This window comes from Accipiter gentilis, chromosome 22 (genome assembly GCF_929443795.1).
Source record: "Accipiter gentilis chromosome 22, bAccGen1.1, whole genome shotgun sequence".
Taxonomy (NCBI): Eukaryota; Metazoa; Chordata; class Aves; order Accipitriformes; family Accipitridae; genus Astur; species Astur gentilis.
The window spans coordinates 15,704,161-15,728,663 of NC_064901.1; the positions used below are offsets into that span (position 1 = coordinate 15,704,161).

General features: G+C 46.1%; 1 protein-coding gene across 2 annotated transcripts in view; it reads left to right on the plus strand.

Annotated features, from left to right (window-relative positions):
- The window catches only part of GALNT16 (polypeptide N-acetylgalactosaminyltransferase 16), an 82,684-nt gene that overhangs the window by 37,430 nt on the left and 20,751 nt on the right, over window positions 1–24,503 (plus strand). For both annotated transcript variants that reach the window (XM_049825666.1, XM_049825667.1), the window contains exons 2-9: window positions 2,122–2,297; window positions 6,985–7,083; window positions 14,520–14,587; window positions 17,058–17,123; window positions 18,198–18,319; window positions 20,372–20,459; window positions 21,426–21,510; window positions 22,551–22,654. In XM_049825666.1, coding sequence (XP_049681623.1) covers window positions 2,122–2,297; window positions 6,985–7,083; window positions 14,520–14,587; window positions 17,058–17,123; window positions 18,198–18,319; window positions 20,372–20,459; window positions 21,426–21,510; window positions 22,551–22,654 — 808 coding nt within the window. The remainder of the gene's footprint in view (window positions 1–2,121; window positions 2,298–6,984; window positions 7,084–14,519; window positions 14,588–17,057; window positions 17,124–18,197; window positions 18,320–20,371; window positions 20,460–21,425; window positions 21,511–22,550; window positions 22,655–24,503) is intronic.

A 24,503-nucleotide genomic window follows, 5' to 3' on the forward strand; every position in this document is an offset into this window, starting at 1 on the left:
AAGAGAAATGGAAGCTCGGTTTGCCAGAATCCTAGTATGAGTCAAAGGAGGAAAAACTTTCAATTTCTAGAGGGTAATTATTTTCCTCGTCGTACAGAAAGTATGACTTCAAGGGAGAGTCTAGGCAGCAGGCAGTGAAACCAGCCGTACAGATAACTGACCCGTTGCCCTAAGCCAGCGGCGTGCCCAGCCGGTGCTGTGGCGGCAGGGGGACGATGGCGGGCATCCCTGGCGGAGGGGCGGCGGGGCGCTCGTGGCTGGGGGGGGTGGAATGGAGGCAGGTCTGTCTGGCGAAGCGTGCCTGGGCCAGTCCTGCACTAGGGTAAATCCATATGCAGCAGCTTGGCTGTGCAGTGGTTGAATAAGTTTCTTTGTGTTGAGAATAGTGGCGCTTTTTTCTTTTTTTCCCTATGAAAAGGCTTTTCCCTCGTTCTTGTATGGTAAGAAAGGGAAATCTGAGCATCAGGCTGACCTTCGCTGAATTAGGCATAATTATATGGGCCACGTTCATTTCTTTTCTCATTCATTCATCTTCTCTCCAAATGGAATAGTCCTAACATTTAATTTCTCTTCATCCTCCGGTAGCTTCCTTCCAGAGACCAGTTTGACAAAACTTGCGCTCTGGCCGTGGCTGCTGAGCTGTCACTGATTTTGTGTAACAGTGTTCACAATGGTTTCAGTTTTCTCTGTCCCATTTGCAGTGCACTCGATTTGCTATATTTCCCATCTCAGCGGACTGAGTGCACCGGACCGAGTGGTCACGGTTCATTTGAAATCCATCAATGTGCATGAGTAGTTCAATTTGTTTCTTCTAATGTTCATTATCTTGCACTTGTCTACGCTGAATTTCATTTGCCATCATCTTACCCAGCTGTCTGGTTCTCCTAGGGCTGTCTGCACTGCAGGGTAGAAAGGTGCAGACATGTTTGTTCTTCTAAGCTCTCTCCTGCTTAAGGAATTTGCTGTGGTGCCGGGTGTCTTGAGTTGCTTCCCAACCCATTAAGATGGCTCGACCAAAATGTTGTGTGATACTGGGGACAAGTCCTTGGTCTCTTGCCCTCTAAAGCTCCTAAAAGGAGCCTTATAACAGAAGGAGAAACATGATCAAGCCTAGTATTAGAGGGTATCCAAACTATTTTACACAGAAGGATCTCAAGATCTGGGGATTGTCCAGCACTTTGGATGAGATGTGGACTTGCCAGAATCTGCTTTTTCCAGCAGTTTTAGGGAGCTCCAGCACTCCTTTGTACAAGGCTGGGAGCATTTTATGGTTTCTTCATGATTTGGTCTACTGAACAGCTACCATAGACAATTTGTTAAACTACTTTTATTGTATAACAATCCTGATTGCTTTATAAGCCAATATTTTACAGTTTCTAGGTTGTTTCCAACCAAAATCTGGTATTTAAGTGTTCAGCGTGGTCTAGAACTGTGCCTGTCCTCCCTCCTAGTGGCCCTAGTGAAGGGTCTTCAGGTGCTGGCATTGTACTGACCCTGTGGCCTAGGAAAGCTAGAGGAAAATTAGGAGAGGAAAGGGATGGCCCAGGTGTTTTTGCTCCTGTGTGGGACTGGGGACAGTCATGTGCAACTTCCAACTTTATCACAGACTTCTGTGAGACTGGGCAAAGCAGACCAAGGCACAGCAGGGGACCTTTTAAATCAGCTGCCTCTGTGTTTGTGCATTAGCGATTGCCGAAAGGCTGAAACTCTTTTTCTTCAAAATACTGTGTTTCAGCCACATTGGCTGGAGGCTGCTCTCGAACCCACGTTGCCTGGAAGGGTTTCCAAATGCCTGCAGTCTCACACGTTCTGCCTTAGCAAGTGCTACAGGGAATTTGGCTCTGCCTGTGCTGTTGGGAACAGCAGCTTTCATCCTAAGCTTAGTCGGTAAGGATAGCGAGGCCTGCAGTTTTCCTCGAACGCAATTGTAACATCATATCTATGCGGGTTTCCTGCTTTCCTTTCGAAGCTCTTGCCTGTCCTGCCTTCTCCCATACCTGAGCCACTTCCAGATGTATGGCAAACAACCTGCCTTAGTGTACACATGTCTGAATTTATTACCCATGTCTAAACATGAGTTGGCTGCTCTCCCTGATGCTCTGATATTTGTCTCTGCTCTAGATGACAAGGGCTCCCCAAGGAGAGAAGAACAGCCGGAGGGGTTTTGACGAAAAGGCTTACTTGTCCTCAAAACTGGTGAAGGCTGGAGAAGACCCCTACCGTCAGCATGCTTTTAATCAGCTAGAGAGCGACAAACTCAGCAGCGATCGGCCCATTCGGGACACCAGGCACTACAGGTACAACGTACCCCTTGCTCCAAGCTGTGGCTGCTGCTTGGTGTGGGGAGTCCACTGCCCCCCTGTGTTGTTCTGCAATGTTGACAAAGGATGGTTTGTGTTTTTGTTTGCTAGTGTCAGTCCGTTACTCCACTGTATTTTGTGGTTAATCTGGGAAGGTCTCAAATGCACAGATATCCTTGACTAATTTGGCCCCAGCTTGTTGCTTTTCTAGCATCTCTTCTCTCAGGTGCAAGCATCATCTTGTTTTTTCAGCACAGCCCCTCCATTGCAGCTCAAATTGCTCACCTGCCAGTTGTTTTTTGCGCAACTCCCCTCACACTCATGGCTTCTGTATTGGTTTTGTTTGGCAAGGTTTTGGTAGCGGGGGGGGGTTACAGGGGTGGCTTCTGTAAGAAACTGCTGGAAGCTTCCCCTGTGTTCAAGAGAGAGCGAGCCCATATTAGCCGGCTCTGAGACGGACCCGCCGCCGGCCAAGGCCGAGCCAATCAGTGATAGTGGTAACGCCTCTGTGATAACATTTTTAAGAAGGAAAAAGTTGGGACGGAGAGAAACTGCCGCCGGAGTGAGGAGTGAGAACATGTAAGAGAAACAAGCCTGCGGACACCAAGGTCAGTGAAGAAGGAGGGGGAGGAGATGCTCCAGGCGCCGGAGCGAAGATTCCCCTGCAGCCCGTGGTGAAGACCCTGGTGAGGCAGGCTGTCCCCCTGCAGTCCAGGGAGGTCCACGGTGGAGCAGATCTCTACCTGTAGCCCGTGGAGGACCCCACGCCGGAGCAGGTGGGTTCCCGAAGGAGGCTGTGACCCCGTGGGAACCCCGCGCTGGAGCAGGTTCCTGGCAGGACCTGTGGATCTGTGGAGAGAGGAGCCCACGGAGCAGGCTTTCTGGCAGGACTTGTGACCCCGTGGGGGACCCGCGCTGGAGCAGTGTGCTCCTGAAGGACTGCACACCGTGGAATGGACCCATGCTGGAGCAGTTCGTGAAGAACTGCAGCCCGTGGGAATGGCCCACGTTGGAGGAGTTCGTGGAGGACTGTCTCCCGTGGGTGGGACCCCACGCTGGAGCAGGGGAAGAGTGTGATCAGCCCTCGTCCTGAGGAGGTGAAGCGGCAGAAAATAACGTGTGATGACCATAAACCCCATCCCTGTCCCCCTGTGCCGCTGGGGGGGCTTGGTGGTGAAATCCGGGAGGGTAGTTGTGCCCGGGAAGAACGGAGGGGTGGTGGGAAGGTGTTCTGAGATTTCGTTTTACTTCTCATTACCTTGCTCTGGTTGATTTGTAATAAATTGAGTATGTTTTGCAAATTGAGTCTGTTTTGCCCGTGACGGTAATAGTGAATGATCTCTCCTGTCCTTATCTCGACCCGCGAGCCTTTTGTTATATTTTCTCTCCCCTGTCCAGCTGAGGATGGGGGAGTGATAGAATGGCTTTGGTGGGCACCTGGTGTTCAGCCAGGGTCAACCCATCACAGCTTCTCTCAGCAACCCTCTGTCCTGGCTGCAAGGCACACCATTGTTACAGCCTTGCTTTACTCTGGTGTTCCTCATCTGCTGTGCCCTGGCTGCCTGAAGCTGGTTTGGTGCCTTCTTTCCAGACTGAGCATTAAGGTTTGGATGAAGGCTGCTGGAGTGGGGATGAAACTAACACGTGAATATAGTGAGTATTTCATGGCTTGCAAAGAGCTCATCGTTCTGTCCTTGTTTCATTGGGAGTGAATTTATTTTGCTGACTAAACTCATCCTTAAATTGCTAATAGTGTTAAGGTAACTACTTTGTAGTTTCTGGAGTACAAAAAGATAATGTTGTACTGTGAAAACTGCTGGTTTGATAGTGATAGGGTAGTGTAAAGCAGCCTACTTCAATGGATAAAAAACAGAAGGAAACTAACCATGTCTGAAATGCTTGTCTACCTGAGCTGGAACCTAGACCCTATCTAGGATTGCAAAGCAACACTTCAAAGCTGCTGGAAACAGGAAAGAAGGCATCTAACTTGATTGAAACTGCAAAAGGGATGTCAGGAGACATGGAGATTTGTGAGCCTGCCAGTACTGACAGCCGTCAGGGTGCTTTGTGAATGCAAGCAGTCAGAACCTTGGTTGCGAGATCAAAGTCTTGTGCTCCTGTTCCCCAGCATAGTAGTCAGGATTGGCTTCCTAGTGACTCGGAGGCAGCGGTCCCATGCCCTGTGTTACTGACAAGTCTCCCTGCCATGCAGAATTGCTGTTTTCTGTTAATCTGCTGTCATATTCTGGCCTAAAACCAGCTCACTTCAAAGATGAATTATTGTTTATTTTGATCTGCAGTAACATGCAGAGCATGCTTTCTGTGAAAAGCCTCATCTATGCACTTCAGTCTGAAGAACAACATATATGTGATTCCCCGGAAATGTATGGCCATTTCAGTCCCAGCTTTGCAAGGATTCCCTTCAGCAATGGGGAGTCCAAAGTAGTGTATAATTAGAGCAGATAAAACTATTTCCATGTTCCTCCCCTTTGCAGGGGTGGCAGTTTGGGAATGAGGGAGCTGTGTTTGAGTACCTTGTCTTGTAACAATACTGGAATGGTTGCTGGGATGGCAACTTAGGATGAGGACTTATTTCAGCTGATACAAGTTAGATTGTGGTTCGAGGAAAGCCCATCCTTGTGTCACAAATGGACCTGGCTCCCTGTTTAAGGAGTGGGGGGTCAATAGGTCACTAACATGTCACTTTTTCTTCAGGCACCAAAGCAGAGCTTGGACGTACTTGATTCCACATCCTACAAGCTCCTTCTGACCTAGCGTGTAGCTGGGTTTTTGATCCAAAGTAAAGAGAGGGCCAATTTGCAAGCACAGACTTTGTCCTTGTCCTCTGTGATGCTGTAATAGTGCTGAGATCTTGGGAAGACTTCCCAAATAACACACAGAAACTCTTCTGCTTTTCCACTTCCTGATGCCTTAATACATTTTATATCCATTACATCATGGAGTTATTTTGAAACAATAATAAATGTGGTATGTCTCTTGTCTGGTCTCAGGTTTTCCATTTTAGTCTTTATCAAGGTTTCTTTATATGTTTGAAAATTGCTGTAAGATGCTGCTGTCCCCTTAATAAAATACTGCAATGAAAAAGTCATAAACCAGTAGGATTGAATGTGATGATAAAAACAGTAACAGTTTAGTAATAGCCATAACAGAATAGTAAGTAAATGTGGAAGTACAAGTAGTGGCTGTAAGAACTGAATTGTATTCTCTCCTGGGATGGATTCAGTCTATGCGTGACCTTGAGTTGTTAAAAACACTAGGCCACAATTTCAAGTGCAGGCTCTTGATGGGGCAGGGAATTAGTGCAGACTGACTGCTGTTTGACACTGGCTGGAAGTTAAGGTGGCAGACACTCTGGAGGATCAGATCAGCCCAAATCTGCCATTCCTAGTATCTGCCAGAATTGGATCCAGGATTCACATCTGTGACTTGTTGTCCAAGAATCCTTGTTCTCCACAGGGTATGAGCAGCCCTGGTGCAAGCTGATCTTGAGTTAGTGCTTGGTTTTGAATATGGGAATGAATGTATGTACCTAACATTACAAAGTCAGATGGGAGGAATTGCTTTCCATTGCCAGCTGAGCTATTCATGTTGAACCTCAGCAGCTCCCTGATGCAGATCACAGCACTAGCTAGTGTTTTCCTTTCTGTAAAGTCCAATGTCCAAAGAGTTTGAAGTGCTTCATACAGCAGTGCCTGGGTGTACCAGCTCCATGCATCCTTAGCATGTGCGTGTCCTATGCATGAATAAACAAGATTTTGCATGAATCACAGGCAAATCCAGGGACTGGAGTCCACGATGTTGAAACTTTGTTCCCCATAAAACCCACGTGCCCTCCTCAGCATTCAGCATCGTGAATTTAGGTATCTATCCTGGTTTCAGTTGTGATAGAGCTAATTGTCTTCCTAGTAGCTTGTACAGTGCTATGTTTTGGGTTCAGTATGAGAAGAACGTTGATAACACACTGATGTTTTCAGTTGTTACTGAGTAGTGTTTATACCAAGTCAAGGATTCTTCAGCTTCTCATGCCCAGTCAGCAAGAAGGCTGGAGGGGCGCAAGAAGTTGGGAGGGGACACAGCCAGGACAGCTGACCCAAACTGGCCAAAGGGGTATTCCATACTGTGTGACATCATGCCCAGTACATAAACTGCAGGGAGTGGGGCTGGGAGGGATCGCTGCTCGGGAGCTAGCTGGGTGTCTGTCAGCGGGTGGTGAGCAATTGCATTGTGCATCACTTGTATATTCCAATCCTTTTTTTATTATTATTATTGTAATTTTGTTATTGTTGTTATTATCATTGTTAGTTTCTTCCTTTCTGTTTTATTAAACTGTTCTTATCTCAACCCACGAGTTTTACTTTTTTTTCCCGATTCTCTCTCCTATCCCACAAGGTTGGGGGGAGTGAGTGAGCAGCTGTGTGGTGCTTAGTTGCTGGCTGGGGTTAAACCATGACAGTATCACAGCCTCAAAACTTTGCCTCTCTAAACACAGAGTTCTTTTTAAGCTCTGCCAACCTTGGTGCAGGGGCTGCTGAGGCCTCCCTTGCTGCAGCTCAGCTGTGCTGTTTCTGATTTTAGCATATTATTCTTTTCTCCTTTATAAATTCTAGGTACATTGCTGCAGTGGGTGATGTTTGGCTTACACTTCTGCTCTTCTGTGTTGCAGGTGCACCTCTGTACGCTATGACACAGACTTGCCAGCTACCAGCCTCATCATCACCTTCCACAATGAGGCACGCTCTACCCTGCTCCGCACGGTGAAGAGGTGGGTTCAGCAAGGGGTGCTGGGCCCAAACAATGGTGCCTGGAAGGGCACTGGTGGAGGGTTAGGCATTTTCCAGCAGTTAGACAAGGAGGGTCGCTGCAGTCCCCCAAGTGCATGTGATCTGCCCTTGAGCTGTCCCACTAGGACAGGTCAGGGGCTTGGATTGGTAGTGTGGGCGTATCTTCAAAGACAGAGCATATCTGCAGTTAGCCACTATATAGCCCCTGTGGTGGGAGTCATTAGCAGCAGGAAAGGGGCTGCTGGGCCTGCATCTGGAGGTGGGAACAGTCTTTATGAGCTTTGTTTGGAAGAGCGAGGGGGGACCAAAGGGGACACTGTGTGTTGCTAGATGCAACTGATAGATGGGGCTTGGGAAGGACTGTGTTCCATAAATGGGAATAAGCAGCCAGCTCCCTGCTAGGGCATGTGTTACAGGAGCTGGGGCTGGCTCACTGAGGGCAGTGGGCACAGCCTGCAAGTCTTTCAAGCAGAAGGTGATGAACTCAAAGTCTTGTGGAAGGTTGAGCTGATGGTATCACTAACAGGAATGCATTATTCATCATCACCGCTTCTTCCCCTGACAGGTCCTGTGGGCTTGCAGAAATGTGCTTTGTGAATAAATAACAGGCTTTTTCAAGTTAGCCTCATGGCTAGAAGGCTGGTTTCTGTCTGCCAGGTTTGGTGCTACTGTGTTTCCAGAGACCTGTATATATTGCATTAACACATTTTGCCTTTTTACCTCTATCATTTCCTTTTCATTTGAACTATAAAATGAGTTCTACAGAGCCACTGTTCAGAAAATGAGCAGATTTGTTTGGGACCACAGTGCTGCTAGGGTAACGGGAGGAGATTTCTGCCAATTACATCACAGGTCAGACAATAAATGGTTAGGTGCTCAGAAACCATGGTAGTAGGATCCTTAAGAAAATCTCAAGGCAGCCCATCAAATAGCTAGATGCCGTGATAGTTAAAATGAAGAGAAGATGACATTCAGAGCAGCAGTAACACATAGAGAGAGAAACTGATGTCCAGATCCTATGGAGGTGTTGCGTACTAATGAGCAGGTGAGTGCTGCCAAGCATTAACAGGGCAGGCTTGCTCAAAGCAAGGTCAACTGGAGTGGGTTGCTCAGGGCTGTGCCTGGTCAGTTTTCAGTATCTCCAAGGATGCGGACTCTGCAACCTCTCTGAGCATCCTCTTCTCAAGGCTAAACAACCCCAGCTCTTTCAACCTCACCTCGTACATCTGATACTCCAGTCCCGTAATTATCTTAGTGGTCCTTCAATGGACCTCCTTCAGCATGTCCCACTTTTTCTTGTCCTGGGAAGCCCAGAACTGGACACAGCACTCAAGATGTGGGATTACCAGCCTTTCAGCTGTGGTCTCCTGCAACCCAGAGCGCCCCACAAAGACCTTGAAAAATGGATGACCCATCTGTTCAAATTGGTCCCTGCAATCCTGCTGCCACTGGAGGAGTGCTCTTGTGAGGAACTGGCTGTATTCTGCTGTAAATGGTGGGGTGGGTGGCATTTCCTCCCAGACCTCTGGCTACAGCTGGAATCTTCATTGTCAGATGGTTTATAGCCAGTCCATGTGATTGATTTACTTCTTGCTTACATCAAATGTCAGAAGTGTCCATGATTTATCCCTGCCTGACGAGGGATCCCAAAGGATGAATTCTTCTTGGGCTCTACAGTATTTGCAGCGTCACGCAACCAAGCATTGGCTAGTAGCCTTGTCTGTGAGGCATGGGAGGTTTGGTAACCATAGACAGAGGTGAAGGTTCAGGTCATGGCTGCACTATTAGAAGAGGCATAGAGCTAAGTCCCACTTCCAGGTTGACACTGATGTTATAGAGGGAGTTGAAGATTTCAGGGTGCTCTTCAAGGCCTTTTCTGTAACCTGAGAGTCCTGTCTTTCAGCAAAGTGCATCTGAATGTGCCAGGCTGAGTTACTGCTGTGAGTATAATTGTCACTCAATTCACATACACAGTCAGGGCACCAAATACTATGTAATTACCTTGCAGCACTTTGGGATAAGTCAAGTATCAAAGGGACAGGACTGTTCTGTTCTGTTTGGTTTATGACCTGGCCATGAATCTGCAGAGGACCACAGTGATATTAAGCAACAGGAGGCATAAAATTGCACTGCCTGCTTACCTGCTGACTAGTCAGGCTTGCAGCCTATCATCATTTCTATATCCATAAGAGCTTTCTTAAGCCAGGTAGAGCATGAGTATTTAGATAGTTTGAATTAACCATTTGAGAGGCACCTGGTGAAAGTTAAATATGATTCCACTGTTATTATGGGCCTTTTCCCAAGTTTAGTTATCATAATTACACTATGGGGATGCTATAAGAGAAGCGGGGGTGGAAGAAGACAACTGATGGAAATAAGGAGCACTGAGAGCAAAATTTTCTATGGCTGAAAACTTTTTTAGAGGCAAGTAGAACATGTACTACCAGTTGAAGTTTTCATACCTGAGATCTTTACAAGCCTGGCTGTTTAGTGCCTAAATTTAGGCACTCAAAAATCAGCTGTAAAACCTTGGGAAATTCTAGGAAGAAATATATGAAAATGGTACTGGGATTGAACTGATCTTAAATTAAAACTATAGAGAGCCTAAATGTGCTCCCCTGAGCCAGATAGTGTCTTACTGTGTTATTCTGACAGCTCTGCAAGGTAACTCAGCTAAGTGGCAATGCTGGTACCAAAAGGTCTTGGGAAGTGACCCAGGGATGAGACGGTTTATTTCAGGGTGATCTAAACATGGCAGCTGTAGGGGCCAGATCCTGATCTGCAGACCCTTCTTGCTAAACCCACCTGCATGTGTGTACACAGGGACTCACACAAGCACATCTGGCAACTCAGCAGTTGCCAAGCTCTCCCTGCTGCCCTTGGGATCTCTGCTGCTGGGTGGAAGCAATGGGAGTGATGTGCTGTTATTGCCACTTGAGGATGGGAGAAATGTTTGTGTTTGAGGGAGAAGGGGAAATAGAGGAGTGACTGTGGGGAGGAATAACTTCTTCCCTCCAGCACGCTGTCGCTTGTCCCTCTGTTAAAGAATTTTCAGTCATGGGTTTCTCTAGGTTTGTTTTATTAACAACTCAAGAATTGGCCTATCACCACAGTGAATGGCAAAAAAATAACTCAAAAACGCCTTCTATGTATATACAATTTTACAAAACAATGCACAATTGATGATTGGTCAAAAGAAGTTCTTGGTGTTCTTGGTGTTTTTCCACAAACTCTCAGTTCTCTATTCTCCAGTGGTTTCAAAAGTCCAATACATTTTCCTGTCTCGACTGATTCTTATTGTCTTGTCCTGGTTCTTCTGAAGTTAGTGGTCACAGGCAGAAGGTCTCCGGTCACCACAGTCGCTTATCTTCTTACACATCAAAGATCACCTTTGAATTTCTGAAAATCACTCAGGTTATTCTACTAATTCATCTTACTCTAAAGTTAATCACTTACTCTTATCTATTGTTATGTCTTAGGTCTAAGATGTATGATCCTTTTTCTGTTGATTCGGCTTCACTGGGTTTTAAGCCAGCCACGGTGAGGGCTACACGTGGGACAAATAAGCAGCTTATGCATATTGTTTTATAAGCACCTGCATTCTATTAATCACATCTAAAACAGTCTTTAATCATTAGTTTTATGTCTGATATGAACAGTCTTAGAAACAATGAGGGTTAAGGCCTAGTTCCCTTTACACCCTCCTGGTCCCCAGAGGCAACATGGGCTGAGTGCCTGCCTGCTGCTGTGGGCTCCAGCCATTTTCCTCCTCTGCCCTAGATAAAGGCAACAGGCAGCTGGACCTGCTGCCCAGCCTGCAAGCTGCCAGAGGGACCACGCCAGTGCACCAATAGGCTACGCTGCCCCAAATCCTACTGGTCCCATGCAGGGAGTCCTTCCAACAAATTTTGTTCATTTGTTTTCAGTGTAGAGGGAGACAACTGGTTAAAAATATCCAGCAAGAGACTAAGAAGGGGAATAGGGAAGAAAAACCAAGAGAAATGGGCTATCCAACAGAACCTGTGAACATGCCAGTTCGAATGGCTCGTTGCTGGCATGCGTGGTCCTGCAGGAGATGTGTGTCAGTCAAGAGCTGCTCGCCTGCATGATACCTCTTCTTCAGCAGGACATAGCTGTCACTCTCAAACCAGTTATTTGTTTGGCATCCTGTTCTCCTTCAGAAATAACTGTCACTCAAAAGGCACTTTGCGTGATTGATGTCTGTGCCTGGTTAGTTATTAAGCGATACCATCACTTCTGCTGTGATGACCATTATTGCAGAAGGGAAAATCAACTGCTTTGTTGTCTGGTCCCTTTCTTTCTCTTTATTTCTGATTTCAGGCAGTATTGCAGGGACTGCTTGGTTTTGGTGGAAACGTAAAGGTGAATAGTCAGGCCTTAAGTCAATGGACTTGAACAGCTGTCAGTGGTTCGGTGCCTATGCAGAGAGCCTGTATAAATTCTGATTAAAAGGATGCTGTGTCCCGGTTTCAGCCGGGATAGAGTTAATTTTCTTCTGAGTAGCTGGTATAGTGTGATGTCTTGGATTCAGTATGAGAAGAATGTTGATAACACACTGATGTTTTCAGTTGTTGCTAAGTAGCGTTTAGACTAAAAGTCAAGGATTTTTCAGCTTCTCATGACACAAGAAGTTTGGGAGGGGACACAGCCAGAGCAGCTGACCCAAACTGGCCGAAGGGATATTCCATACCATGTGTTGTCATGCCCAGTATATAAACTGGGGGGAGTTGGCCTGGGGGGCAGATGGCTGCTTGGGAACTGACTGAGCATCGGTCAGTGGGTGGTGAGCAATTGCGTTGTGCATCACTTGTTTTGTATATTCCAATCCTTTTATTATTATTGTAATTTTATTATTGTTATTATTATCATTATTAGTTTCTTCCTTTCCGTTCTATTAAACTGTTCTTATCTCAACCCACAAGTTTTTCCTTTTTCCTTCCAATTCTCTCCCCCGTCCCACTGGGGTGGGGGGTGAGTGAGCAGCTGCGTGGTACTTAGTTACTGGCTGTGGTTAAACCATGACATGCTGTTGCAATGCTAGAGCATTTGGTATAGCAACTCATTACAATGACAATTTAAATAATGGCAAAGGAGGAGATTATTTTAGAGCAAAGGAAAAAAAGATGCTCCTCTGCTAACATCCGGAATAAACGAGATTATCTGTGAGCTGATGCGGGATGGACATATCAGCAGAGGAGAGAAACTCATTGGCAATGCTGATGTGGTGTCATGCAGCAGAGTAAGGACACTGATACTGAAAGAAGGAAGCTGTGAGAAAAGACAAAGGAGGTAGGGAATCCATGAGATGAAGGGAGAACAGTCTGTGTTTCTGCTGTAAAAGACAATTGTCATTTGGATTTTGGAATCCTAATAATACGTTTTGTGCCTAAAAGTAATTGATTGTCATGCCAGTCTTGGCACCTCACTGAAGAGAAATACTAGGATTACGGTGTTCCTTGTTAAAAAGACAGGCAAGACAAAGTGCAAAGAAGATTAAGTACCTTTCCCAAGGATCCACAGCAAATTATTGCAGAGCTAAGAGAAGAACTGGGCATTGAACAGTAAGCTGAGAACTCCTCGAGGAGTGTTTTCTAGCTACTGGGGAATCAGTGGACAGGTGAGGAAGAGAGAACAAAGTGCTTTTTTTTTCCCAGTTTTGTTGAGTTGGAAGACCTGAAAGTTGTGGAGAAAATGTGAGCATTACTAGTAGTCAGGCTAGTGGGAGAAAGTGTAGAATACCATTTTACAGCCATTATACTGCAGGATGCAGCCTGTCTGGATGGGTTATGTTTTGCATTGAGTTTGCACAGACAAGAATTTCAGCGCAAGGCAACCCTGTCTGTGAAATATGCAGATGACAGCTATGCTGGGAGAAGCTGCACTTATAAATGCAAAGAGGAACATCCCCCACCTCCCACCCCACCATGCTAAAGGATCCAGAGAGGTATGAGCCAAGAGAAGCAAATGAGATTCAGCTTTGAAAAATGCAAGCTCAGTCATCTAGGGACATATAAGCTCAAAATACAAATACTCTTAGAGACATATGAAGCAGCGTAAATCTGAAATAGAGTGGGATGTGATACTGAGCAGCAGAGCAGTCAGGATTTTGCTGTGTTGAAACAGCAGAAAACTCTCCCAAACTGAGGAAACTTTGGCTCTGTATGCAAAGCCGTCAGTGATGCTGCTTAGCAAGATGGTAATTTATTTCTCTACAGCTCCATTCCTGGGAGTATGGGATTACTCTTGTTGTGTGTTTCCTGTATAAAACAAAAAAAGGAAAAAAAAAAAAAAAAAAGAAAAAAAGCCAACAATCTTTCTCCAGAATTGCTGAAATCAGAAGAGCGGCTGCCACTGAAATGAGACAGGTTGCTAGAACTAGGACAGTGTTTACCTCTGTTTTTAGTATTAAGTTTGCATAACTGTCCTCTTCATTGGGGTGCCTAAGTGTTACTGAGTGATCTTGTTGAAGGCAGTGAGGACCTGCCTGTGCGTAGAGGCATTGAAAGAGGCTCGAAGGGGGAATATGCTGAGTGATTGTAGTAAAGCCAGGGGAGGGGCTTGAAGAAGGTCATGGAAAATTAGTTCAAGCATTTGAAACAAATGAGAGGGACAAAGAGGTCAGAATCAAACTGTTCTGACTCCAGGGTACCAGAGTGCATTGACCTCTGAGGAGGGCAGAAACTTTTATCCCTTCTCCTTCTGTGTGAAAGCCCCTGTGGCCTGCAGACACAAACCCACTGCGGTCCCGGGGGTATTGTGGGGCATGGTGCAACCAGCCTGAGGAAAGGGGGATGCTCTCAGCAAGTGTGAGGCTGATTTGAAAGAAAGACAAATAACAAGAAAAAGAAGAAAAGAAAAAAAGTCCAAATCCAGAATATTGCCAAAGCAAATTGCCTTCCTCCCAAAGAAGGGAATTGCTGAGAAAGCCCCAGCAGGCCTCATTGTGGCATTGAGACAGAGCTCCTTGCTGGGGAAGGTGGCAGCTCTCTTTCCGCTTCCCGGCAGTGATGAGCTTTGCCCGCAGCCTGGCAGACGGGAACTGCCTCCTGGCTGCCTTGGGGCAGGTGATGCTCTCCTCATTGCCGCTCTGTTTAGAGGCAGAGAGCATGCTGCAGCATCCTTTGCTAGCTGTCTCCAGGTAAGTCCTGCAGTCAGCTTCCTAGCTGTGGGTCCTTGTAAGGTCTGGCTGAGATACCATAGCTCTCTGGGATATTCTTGCTTGCAGTTTGGCTCCTGCCAATGAGCCCTGGTACAAGGGTAAGGTTACCTCTTCCACATTACTGGAGTTTGGTATTCCTGCTCTAATGCATAGCATAGCAGATTTGTATCAGTCCTACCATCGTCATTGTTACGGCAGCTCACAAAGATTGTCTTTTTCCTCCCTGGGTCCCTGCAGTGTCCTGAACCGCACGCCTCCCAGCCTCATCCAGGAGATCATTTTGGTAGATGACTTCAGCTCAGATCGTAAGTATGGACCTATTTCCCTTGTATTTGCTTCTTCCCTTCTGTTTTCTCTCTTTTTGATTGCTGTGTTCAATCCCCCTCCCTCACAGAGATTTCCTCTTGTCTGTTTGCAAGAGAAAAAGAAAAGGGAGGAAGTTTTTCTGTGTTTAGTTTATGTCCATGCATGGCAGAGGCCAGAGCTTCTTCCTTTTTTTTCCTTTCCATTGCGTCTTCCCTTTCTGTCAGCTTGGCAGTTTTGGCCAGGTTGCCAGAGATCTCTGTCTACTTTCATTATGCACCATTTCGTGAGCTGTTTAGCACAGGTATGTATGTAGCAATGGTGTGCGTGAGCAGAGTGGGTAGTTACAAACCAAGAGAGAGCATGAGGACACAATGGAGCCTCCAGAAAACTGCTGCCTAGGGTCCTGCAGGTAGACTGGGGCGAGACTGCCTGCCTGCCTCCGTGTGCCTGGGATCCCAGGTGTCCCTGTGGGAGGCCGTGGAAGGATTATTGCTTTGGGCAGTGCCATACCTTCTCCTGCAGCTTGGCACAGGGATGCAGTGTCTTCTGCAGGAGTCCCACCAGACCTGCAGACTGGGGGCTATGGACTCTTTCCATCTGTACAGTTGCTCTTGCTCTTGGCTGTTATGTAGTAGTTATGTATGTAGTGTAGAGGTGGTGGGGACAGGAGACTTCTTGCTTCTCCCATGATGTGCGCTAGATTCAAGGACAATCTAGTTGTGTGCGACTTGTAATAATTGATAATTACTCCTTCAGAACACTTTACAGATAGCTGAGAATGCCCACCTTGGCCTGCTGAGGTAAGGAAGCATTGCTCTTTTGATTTTGCAGCTAAATACTTATATAGCTTTGGCCAAAAAAAAATTTTAAAGGTGGATGTAGAGATGAGGGATTTAAGTTTCTAAGGGCCTTAGAGTGTGATTTGGATAAGGACTGAACTGTGCCCGGCTGTTGGATTTGAGTGTTTCTCAGCACTTCCAACAGACAATCCTAGAGTGTTCCACATTTAGCCCCTAAAAAGTCAATTCTTAATGGCCAAAGTGTTCCGGATCAACACTGATGGATTTTTGGTACTTGTCCTGCACAGGGCTCAACCAGAAACTCCCATTTAGGCTCCTAGGTAAATAGAAAGATTTTTAAAAAGCTCCATCCTATGACAGCTCTCATTTTTTCACTGGCAGTTGGATATTTGTGAATACAGCTACTCCCCTGAGGCGCCTGTATGGAGGCACTTTAGCACATGTTTGAGGTCTCACTCTGCTTTAATATCCGCCTTGGTTTCTCCAAAGATACAGAGAGTCTGTCAGCTCTGGCAAGTAGTTACAGTCAGAGTGATGTGCACCACTCCCAGAAAGTGGATGACTTAATAAGGTTTCTCATACCTGAAGTTGTGACTTGGGCAAGATGAGAGTGTTGCCTTCCCTTGTAGCAGATGTCCAGCAAAATCTTGATGCTCTGTAATTAAGAGCACCTGCCACTTTGCTTGGATGCTGCAGCAGCTGCCAAAGTGCCCACACAAGAGCAGTATTTCAGATTGCAGGTATCCTTGAGAATGGAAATTTTTGCACAGAAACATGCCAAGAGATGCACTTTGGCTAATGGCCTTTGTGTTCTCCCCAGAGCGCTCAGTCTGTGGGAGGATGACAGTGGGAAAGGGGGTGTGTAAGACATGGAAAGGAACATGGAATAAACATGGAAGCTGGGGTGAACTTGGTGGAGCAAGGAAAAAGAGCAAGTTATAAATTGTTATTCCTATGACCTCTGCTAGAGCAGGAATAGAGAGAGGATAATAGAGAACTAAAGACCCAGTGCTCATTGGTACACCTGGGCTGGAGCAGGTAGCTGTTCCTCACCGTCATCTTCCCTGGGCAACGTAAATGAGGGATGCCACGAGCTTCTGCGAAGCTGCCAGCAAAGCCCTCAGGCATCCATGTGTTAATGTAGTGGTGTCTCCAAGGAAGCAGGTCATATCCCCGTGGCCTTTATTAAATAAAAGCAAGCAGAAACTGCCTCAAGAACAAATGGTGGGAAGTGCCCAGATGAGCTGCTGAAGGCAAAGAGAGCCGATGAGATCACTTTATATGACAGGACTCGCTTTTACTTGGCACTTTGGTGATTTGCAGCCCTGGCTCCCTGTGGTCCCTCTGTTTCATCAGTGCTCGGTGCCACGCTGCCAGCGCATGCCCCGTTGTTCTTGTGAAACACTGAGCACGGGAGGGCGAAGGTCTGGCTGCTCAGAGTATCAGGAAACACAGGCTCAGCTGTCTGAGGAGGACAGCAAGCAAGCAGTGCTCTTCTGTGTACTCTTTAGACAACAGGATTAAGGCCATCAGGCTGATTAATGTGAAGTTAAGTGAAAGCAGAATTTCCCCTCCCATGGAGAAGCAAGGAGAACAGTTAATTGGAGCTTTCTGTTGAAGCCAAATAATTCATGCATGTGTGCCAAATGGTTTTTTTGCCTTTCCTAAGCTGAGGACTGCCAGCTCCTTACCAAGATCCCAAAGGTCAAGTGTCTACGAAACACCCGGCGAGAAGGTGAGTGTGGAAAGCTTTGAGGGTACAAAGATTTTGCAGATTTTCCTACATGGCCCTGTTTGCCTGCCAGCTGCTTACATCTTGTTTCTTATAGTTACAGTTTGTTTTTTTCAGTTTAAGGGTTTGGTATCCTAGTTTGGAGGCTCTGTGGAGGGACAACCTGGCTTATCAACTCTCAGGCTTCAGGGCTTTCATTTCATACTTTAAATAATGAGAAGTGGTGTCCAGAGGCACTGGCTAGAATAAGGGCCACATTTTAAGATCTTTATTAATATAGATGCAGATGTAAGTCCCGTCCTTTTAAACTCAGAGTGCAAGATAACAAGCCATCTACGAGATGTGGGAGAAAGGAAAAACAATCATATATCTATCATAAAGAGATACAATTAAGGAAAGTTATTTCTCATATATCTCCTATGTGCATAAATGGTAACACTGACTTTCCCAGCTGCTCTTTAGTTTGACTCACATGTGCTGGCTTATTTCTAAAGCTCTCAGTGCACAGCAGACCTGGAGTGAGGGTCTGGAAGGGGAAGCAGGAATCACTGCTTAGTTCACGAAGAACATCCCAGGTAGTGGGATGGTGTGTAAGAAAGTAAGGAGACACCTGAGAGCCAGGTTGATATCTCTGACCACTGGGCAGAATGAAGGACAAATGGGAATAAAGCAGATAAGCAGTAAGAAAGGCAACAAGCAGAGAGTAGAGCTTGGTCCTGTGGAAGTGCTGAGAGAGGCAGCAGGGTGCTCTAATGGGAGAGACACCAAGCAGGCAGCAGCAAGGTACCTGTGGGGAGGACTGGAAGAAGGGAAAGGGGATGTCATCACAGCAGGAACTCAGTGGCATGGACAGAAGTGACAGGCCAGGTCATTCTTTGTGAGCTGGGAGGGCTCAGCTGACAGTGTACCCCAGGGGATGCTCTGCTAAAGCTGCTTTCTGCTCCTGATGGAGGTATGATGTAAGAGAACCACCTGCTCTCCCCCTGTAATGGCCACACAAAGTATTTTTTCTGAAGGAGGCTCAGCTGTTTCCCTTCCTAATATTCCTGCTCCTCTGCTGTCCTTTCCTCATTGTAGGGCTGATTCGCTCTCGGGTGCGAGGAGCTGAAGTGGCTACTGCTGACATCCTCACCTTCTTGGACAGTCACTGTGAAGTCAACAGCGAGTGGCTGCAGCCAATGCTTCAGAGAGTAAAAGAGGTGAGCACCACATCCCCCTCTGGGATGGATGGAGCTGGCCTGTCTTGTGCTGGTGAATCCTCTGCCCTCATATGCCATCAGCAGTACTGGTGAGGACAAAGCCTGCCCACGTACTCTTCAGGCAGACTTAGAGGAAGGCATAGCCTGAGCTAGATGGACAAGAGATCCCTGACGTGCTTCTACATTCTCCTGCCCGTGTGGTAGGGCAGGAGGTGCTGAGTGATGGGATGCAATGCTGAACGCTTGAACCACCAACTTGTACCTCATGTCTCCTGCAGGTGCTGTGCTTCCTAGTCCTGTCCACCTGTACATAGGATAGCCACTTTGGCAGCACACACTGTGCAACTTTTCCATGGTTGCCATCTCCCTTCTTGCTGCTGGACCCTTCCCTCTGCCTTGTCACTACCAAAATTTTCCCTCCATTAATGCTTCCGCTGAGCTGCCAACACATATCACCTGCATGCAGGTGGCTTCCTAGCACAGAGTTGCTGCCTGTGAGTGCAGGGATGTCCCTTTGCTGGTTCACTTGGCAAAGGATTGATGTGAGGCTGGAAGAGTGAAAATGAGACAGGAATATTAGCAGCTGTGACCCTGACTGCACTGTAGGGCTGTGGGGGGAGACTTACAGCTCTGCTGTAAGAGCAAACTGGGGAGAGATGATGGGAGAAGTCACAGCCATCCTTGCAAGTGGCTGGATTGATCGCCTCTTCTGAAAGGAGGATCCCATGGAGTAATGGGCCCCAGGAGAAGGGATGGAAGCTCTAACGCTGCCTTGTATTCATGTCTGGTTGGCTTAATACGAAGCAGCGGAAGAAGGTGAAACTTCAGGATTGATGACTTAAAAGCTTCTGCTTTTTATTCCTGCTCAATAAATTCTCCATCTCGGAAGCCCGTAAATGTTTACTTTACTACTGCTCTTTAAGTCAAGCTGCAGCAGCAGCAGCATAGGGGTCCCTAAGCAGAAAGAACCTCACTAGTTTCTTCAGGGAATGATCTAAGTTGCAAAAGCTTGGGTGCTGACTCCAGTATTATTCAGTGAGCAGATTTCAAGTCAGCCTATCTCTGACCTGCTTCCTACATTTCTGATGTGCATTCTAGTTCGGATTTCAGTCTTGGCCCACCCAGTCCTAGTGTTGACTGGTTGGAGCAGTGGCTTGAGCACCAGGCTGCCAGGTGGGTGCTGCGGGGGCTCAGGTTGGGCAGACATACTCTCACTGTGCAGCCATCGCAGCACAGAGGGGAATAAACATGAATGATAGCTCTCACCTAGGATGTGCTGTCCTGGCCAAGTGTGCTACAGCAGGAGGAACTATTGAAAGGCACAAAATGAAGGTTTGATAGGAAAGGCATGGAGGCTGGCAGCTGTCTGATAACGAGATGCTCTTTCTGGCATTGCCAGCTCCTTGTTTCATCATATATTTTAGGTATCACACGACTGTCTTCAATGCCCTGCCTCATGATGTTGAAAAATTCTTATAATCTCAACTTCTACTTACTAAAAGAATTGCAAAGGGAAACTGTAAATATCTATACCCCTTAATGCCAATGAAGTACCCCCAATATCTTAATATTATAATGTTTTTTTCAGTTTGCACTATGATTCTTAAGTGTGGGGTCTTGATTCATAGTACTCATTAGGAAGATGCTTTATTAGGGGGTTGATCATTTCTAGGCTGATGATGAGTTAATTCAAGGATGGTTGACCAGAAGGTATGCTGTCAATAGATATCAAAAGCAAGCACAAACCTTTGGGACAGTGATTTGTGCCCTGTGACTTGGGCAGGAAATAAAGAGCTGTTTCTTAGCAGCACTCCTGCATGTTGGGGTCCCAGGCTCCATTCGCCACATCCGTGGCATGCACCTGACTAGTACCCACCATCTCCATGTCTGGATGTAGTGGCCATGGATCCCTTGCTCAGCTACCAGAACTGTGCTGGAGAAGCCAAAGATTTACGTGTGCAGCTTTGTGTTTTCTGATCTCTGGCAGCTTTGTCAGACATTCAAGAAAAGCCTGACTCCTTTATTTTTTTTCCCTTTCTCTCTTTCCCTCAGGATTATACCCGAGTGGTGAGTCCAATCATTGATGTTATCAGCTTGGATAATTTTGCCTACCTGGCAGCATCAGCAGATCTGAGGGGAGGTAGGTATAATGAATGGCTTGTGTAAGTTAGGCCTGGGGGATGGTGCATGAAAAATAATTGATGTTTTCTTCAGCTTTCCAAGAAAACAGAGATATGATTTTTCCTGACGGGTTCTCTGTCCTGTTTTTCCTGCAGCTTGCAAAGTCAGATCTTCTTTTGCAGATTTAAAACCCAACTAGTGTTTTCCTCTTGAGCTTGCATCGCTGTCACAAAATTTTGCAATTTCAGGGCTTAGTTAACTGATTAAACATATCACCATGCCCTTCCTATGCTACCTGTGCACTGGAGTCTGACAGGCACTTCCAGTTGCTGCTCCGATCTGCCAGGCTATCTCATGGCATCTTCTGAAAAGCATTTTCACCTCTCTCCTCGCAGCTGAACCCGCTGCAGGTGTTCCTGTGGTTACCCACAGTGCCTGGTGCTCTTCTCCCTCTTCTGCGGCTGGGGTTCACTGCCGCACTGCTTGCCTGCCAAAGGCTACTTGTTCTGTGGCTACCCTTAACAATGGTATAATGCTAGTGACTGTGCTGTGCTCAACTATCCACCACAGGTCAACTACAAATAAATGGTAGTGTTGAAAGAGGTGATGGTTACAGTGATCTGCAGGGCTTTGTCCCCAGAATACATGACACCCCACAAAGTCCTTTGATTAAAGACTCATAACTTTGACAGACAGAGAAGTATAAGACAGACTGGCCAAAATGCAATTATATTTCACACTGAAAACACTCTCCTGAAGATGTGGAGTGGAATTAAGCAGAGATCTGTGATGCTAAGGGATGAGGATGCCAAGACAGAAGCTGGTGACTTCTCCGTTAGGATAGACTTTTGCCATTTTGGGTAAACTGTGAGGGAGGTCAGGGAAGGAATGTAGGGATAGCCTGTAATGTAAAGGTGGAGACTATCACTGAAACTAGTAGGAAAACAATAACAAAACCTATTTGACATGGTTTTTTCCTTCTCAGGGTTTGACTGGAGCCTTCACTTTAAGTGGGAGCAGATTCCTATAGAGCAGAAGATGTCCAGAACAGACCCAACTCAGTCTATAAGGTAGCTGTCTCTGATGGACTGTGTACAGTCCTCCAAATGCCTTTATTAAGCCTTCACCTGTATGGCAAGGAGTGCACAGGGACTGCCTTGCTGAGGACAAAATGCCACAGTGTGTTCACTTGATGATGACAGATTCTTCATGTTATTTTCTGAATGCATTGAGGTCTACACCCTAATCCTGAGAGTATTACTCTCTGAATATTGTAGGAATAGAATTATATACTATCATAGGCTTGTAGGCATGCCACTTCTACAAGCCACCTCTTCCTCTATATGTGTGGTTTTTTGGTCTCCTTCACTCAACACTCTGAATGCCTCAGAAATCCCTTTGGGTTTTTTTAATTACTTCCATCTTCCAGGTGAAGAACTAAGGAATGAAGCAGCTAAACAGTCACTCAGCAAGTGTAAAGCAGACCTGGGAACTGAATCTTGCTTAGTAATTTGGGCACAGAATTATCCTTCCCTCCTAAAGATGCATGTCCACAGACAAAACAGACTGCTGGGTGGAACAATTATTGCCAGCCTCACTGCTGTATGTGTGGCTCTGAGGAATGTAGAATGTGACAAATCCTGATATAAAAAGTCACAGTGCTTGCCTGTATAGGCAGGCAGCTTCCTGTTTGTAATATAAAAGTATCATTCAATTCCTCTGTGTAATTTGTGAGCCTCTGTTTTGTACTCCAGAAGCAACCAGCAGAGCAGTACGTGCAGCAGTGTCTCTCACATTGTGTCTAGTTGGTGAACACAGCCATCAGACAGTGCCCCTGTCATTCCTTCACACTGTGTATATTTGTATAAATGCAAAAGATGCAGCATTACTCATGGAGTGCTTGCAGGACCATCTAACAAAGGAGGAGGGTGATCTAGTGAGGGGGATCTCAAAAGCCTGCTGCAGGTTCACATCCCAGCTCTACTACTTTTCTCTTTTAAATGAGATATGATTTGTCAGGCCTGGACAAATTGTCCCCCCTCTAAACTGAATGTGGTGGTGCTACATATACATGCGATTATTTTCTGTGGGCTTGTGTTTTCTTTTCCAGAACCCCTGTCATAGCAGGAGGCATCTTTGTGATCGACAAGTCCTGGTTTAACCACCTAGGAAAATATGATACTCAAATGGACATCTGGGGAGGAGAAAATTTTGGTAAGTTTAGGATGTTTCAGGGGATTTACACACTAATACAGAACCACTTCCCAGTCTTCATTGCCTACTAGAACTCTCCTTTTGAGAGATCTGATCTGCATGTCGATGTAAGGCTAGGGACATGGTCAGGTAATCCCCATGTCGGTCAGAATTGTATCACTGTCAGCTTTGTCCAAAGTAAATGGAGGCTTTTTGCAAGCAGGGCTATCACTGTCTTACAGGCTATATGCACTATTATACAGATGCTTCCTCAGTACAAGGAAGAAAGAGGAACCTCCTGATATTTAAATTGTTGCTTGGTTTTGGAGAATGTTCCTCCAGTCCTTCACATAACAGTCTGTTGCCACAGCTCTGAAGTGGACAGTCACTCCTATGCTCTCTTCTTATACCTGTTTCTCTTTCCTAGATAAGTCTTAGTTGCTATCCCAGCTTGATAGGATAGAATAATATTTTTCCTAATAAAACAAACCTCTTTGTAAGTGGAATTTGGGTACAAATAAATTCAGAATGCAAACATTTAAAAGCAGACTAGGGCATTACAAATATCTGAGCAATTCAGAAGCCCAGGGTAGTCTGTCTGCTCAAGTGCTGTTATCTTATAGGGCATAGTGCTTAAACCCATCTCCTTGTACTTAACGGTAGCACAGATATTCCATGCATCTCTCTGTGCCCCATGTGAAGGGTTGCTGCAATGTCACCAGGTGTTAGTGACAAAAGGAAGAAGAGTATTGAAAAGAGGTTCCCAGAGACCTCAAGTATTCAAGGCATTCATTTAGAAATGATGCAGGTGGAGCTGAAGAGATAAAAGCCTTACTCTGTTTTGCAGTCAACTTAAATAGACTTTCCTGTAGCTAACACTGCCAAAAAAATTGTTCTGTTTCTACAGCTTCCATAAATGTCACAGATTTGTAAATGAAACCCTTTAAAGAAGAATTTGTGTGGTGTTTGTAGCACCTGAAGGACCAATTAGAAAGAAAGAAATAGTCAGGAAGAAGAAGCTTGTGTTTCTCTGAACACATCTGGGAGAGCTGCCTCTTTCAGAAATGCTCTCTGAAACCAGGAAATAATATTTTTGGCTGATAACAGAATATGAAGGTACCACTTTTTTAAAACAAAATATCTAGTGAGTGCTGGTGCTCCCTGTTTTCTGAGGTCTTGCTTCAGGTATGATATTCATGATATTAAAAAGAGATATTAAATGGGGCTGGCATTGGGATCTCAGCAGTGCTAGCAGCATCAGCTAAGCACTGTAGGCAGAAGTAACAGGCAGCCTTTACCCAGGCATGAAGATCCCCTCTCCTGTGTCCCTCAGACTCCTCTGCACAGCCAAACTCAGCTCCTTGCTGTCAATAGCCCTGCTCCAGCTGCAGAGCCAGCCACTTGGCCATCCTGTCGGCCTCTGATCTGCAACTATGTAAAAGATGTAAACCCCAAAGATGGAGAAAGACTGTTTCTTTAAGCTTTTGGTTGTCTGCTTCTGCCCACCTGGGAGGCCAGTGTTGTTGTTTGGTGTGTATGTCAGTAGCTTGATGCTAAGCGGAGCTCTCTGCCATAAGTGGCAGTAAATTACCTGCACACCCACAGCCCTTCTTGCATGTAGAACTGATCAAAACATCCACAGAATTGCTTCATTCCCCTTCAAATTGCCCTCATAAAGCCTGGCAGTGGCTTGGCCAGGCTGCGGGGGACTGGGCCAGGTGTACAGGGCTTGCCAGTTTTGCCTTGTTGTGTGGTTTCCCTGTAAATTTGTTGTCTCCCATCACTTGTCTCTTATCCTGCACCTCCACTCTTCACTTAAGAGGGCAAAGCTAAGTGCACAATGCTCTGTTTAATGGGGCCTGTCCCTGAG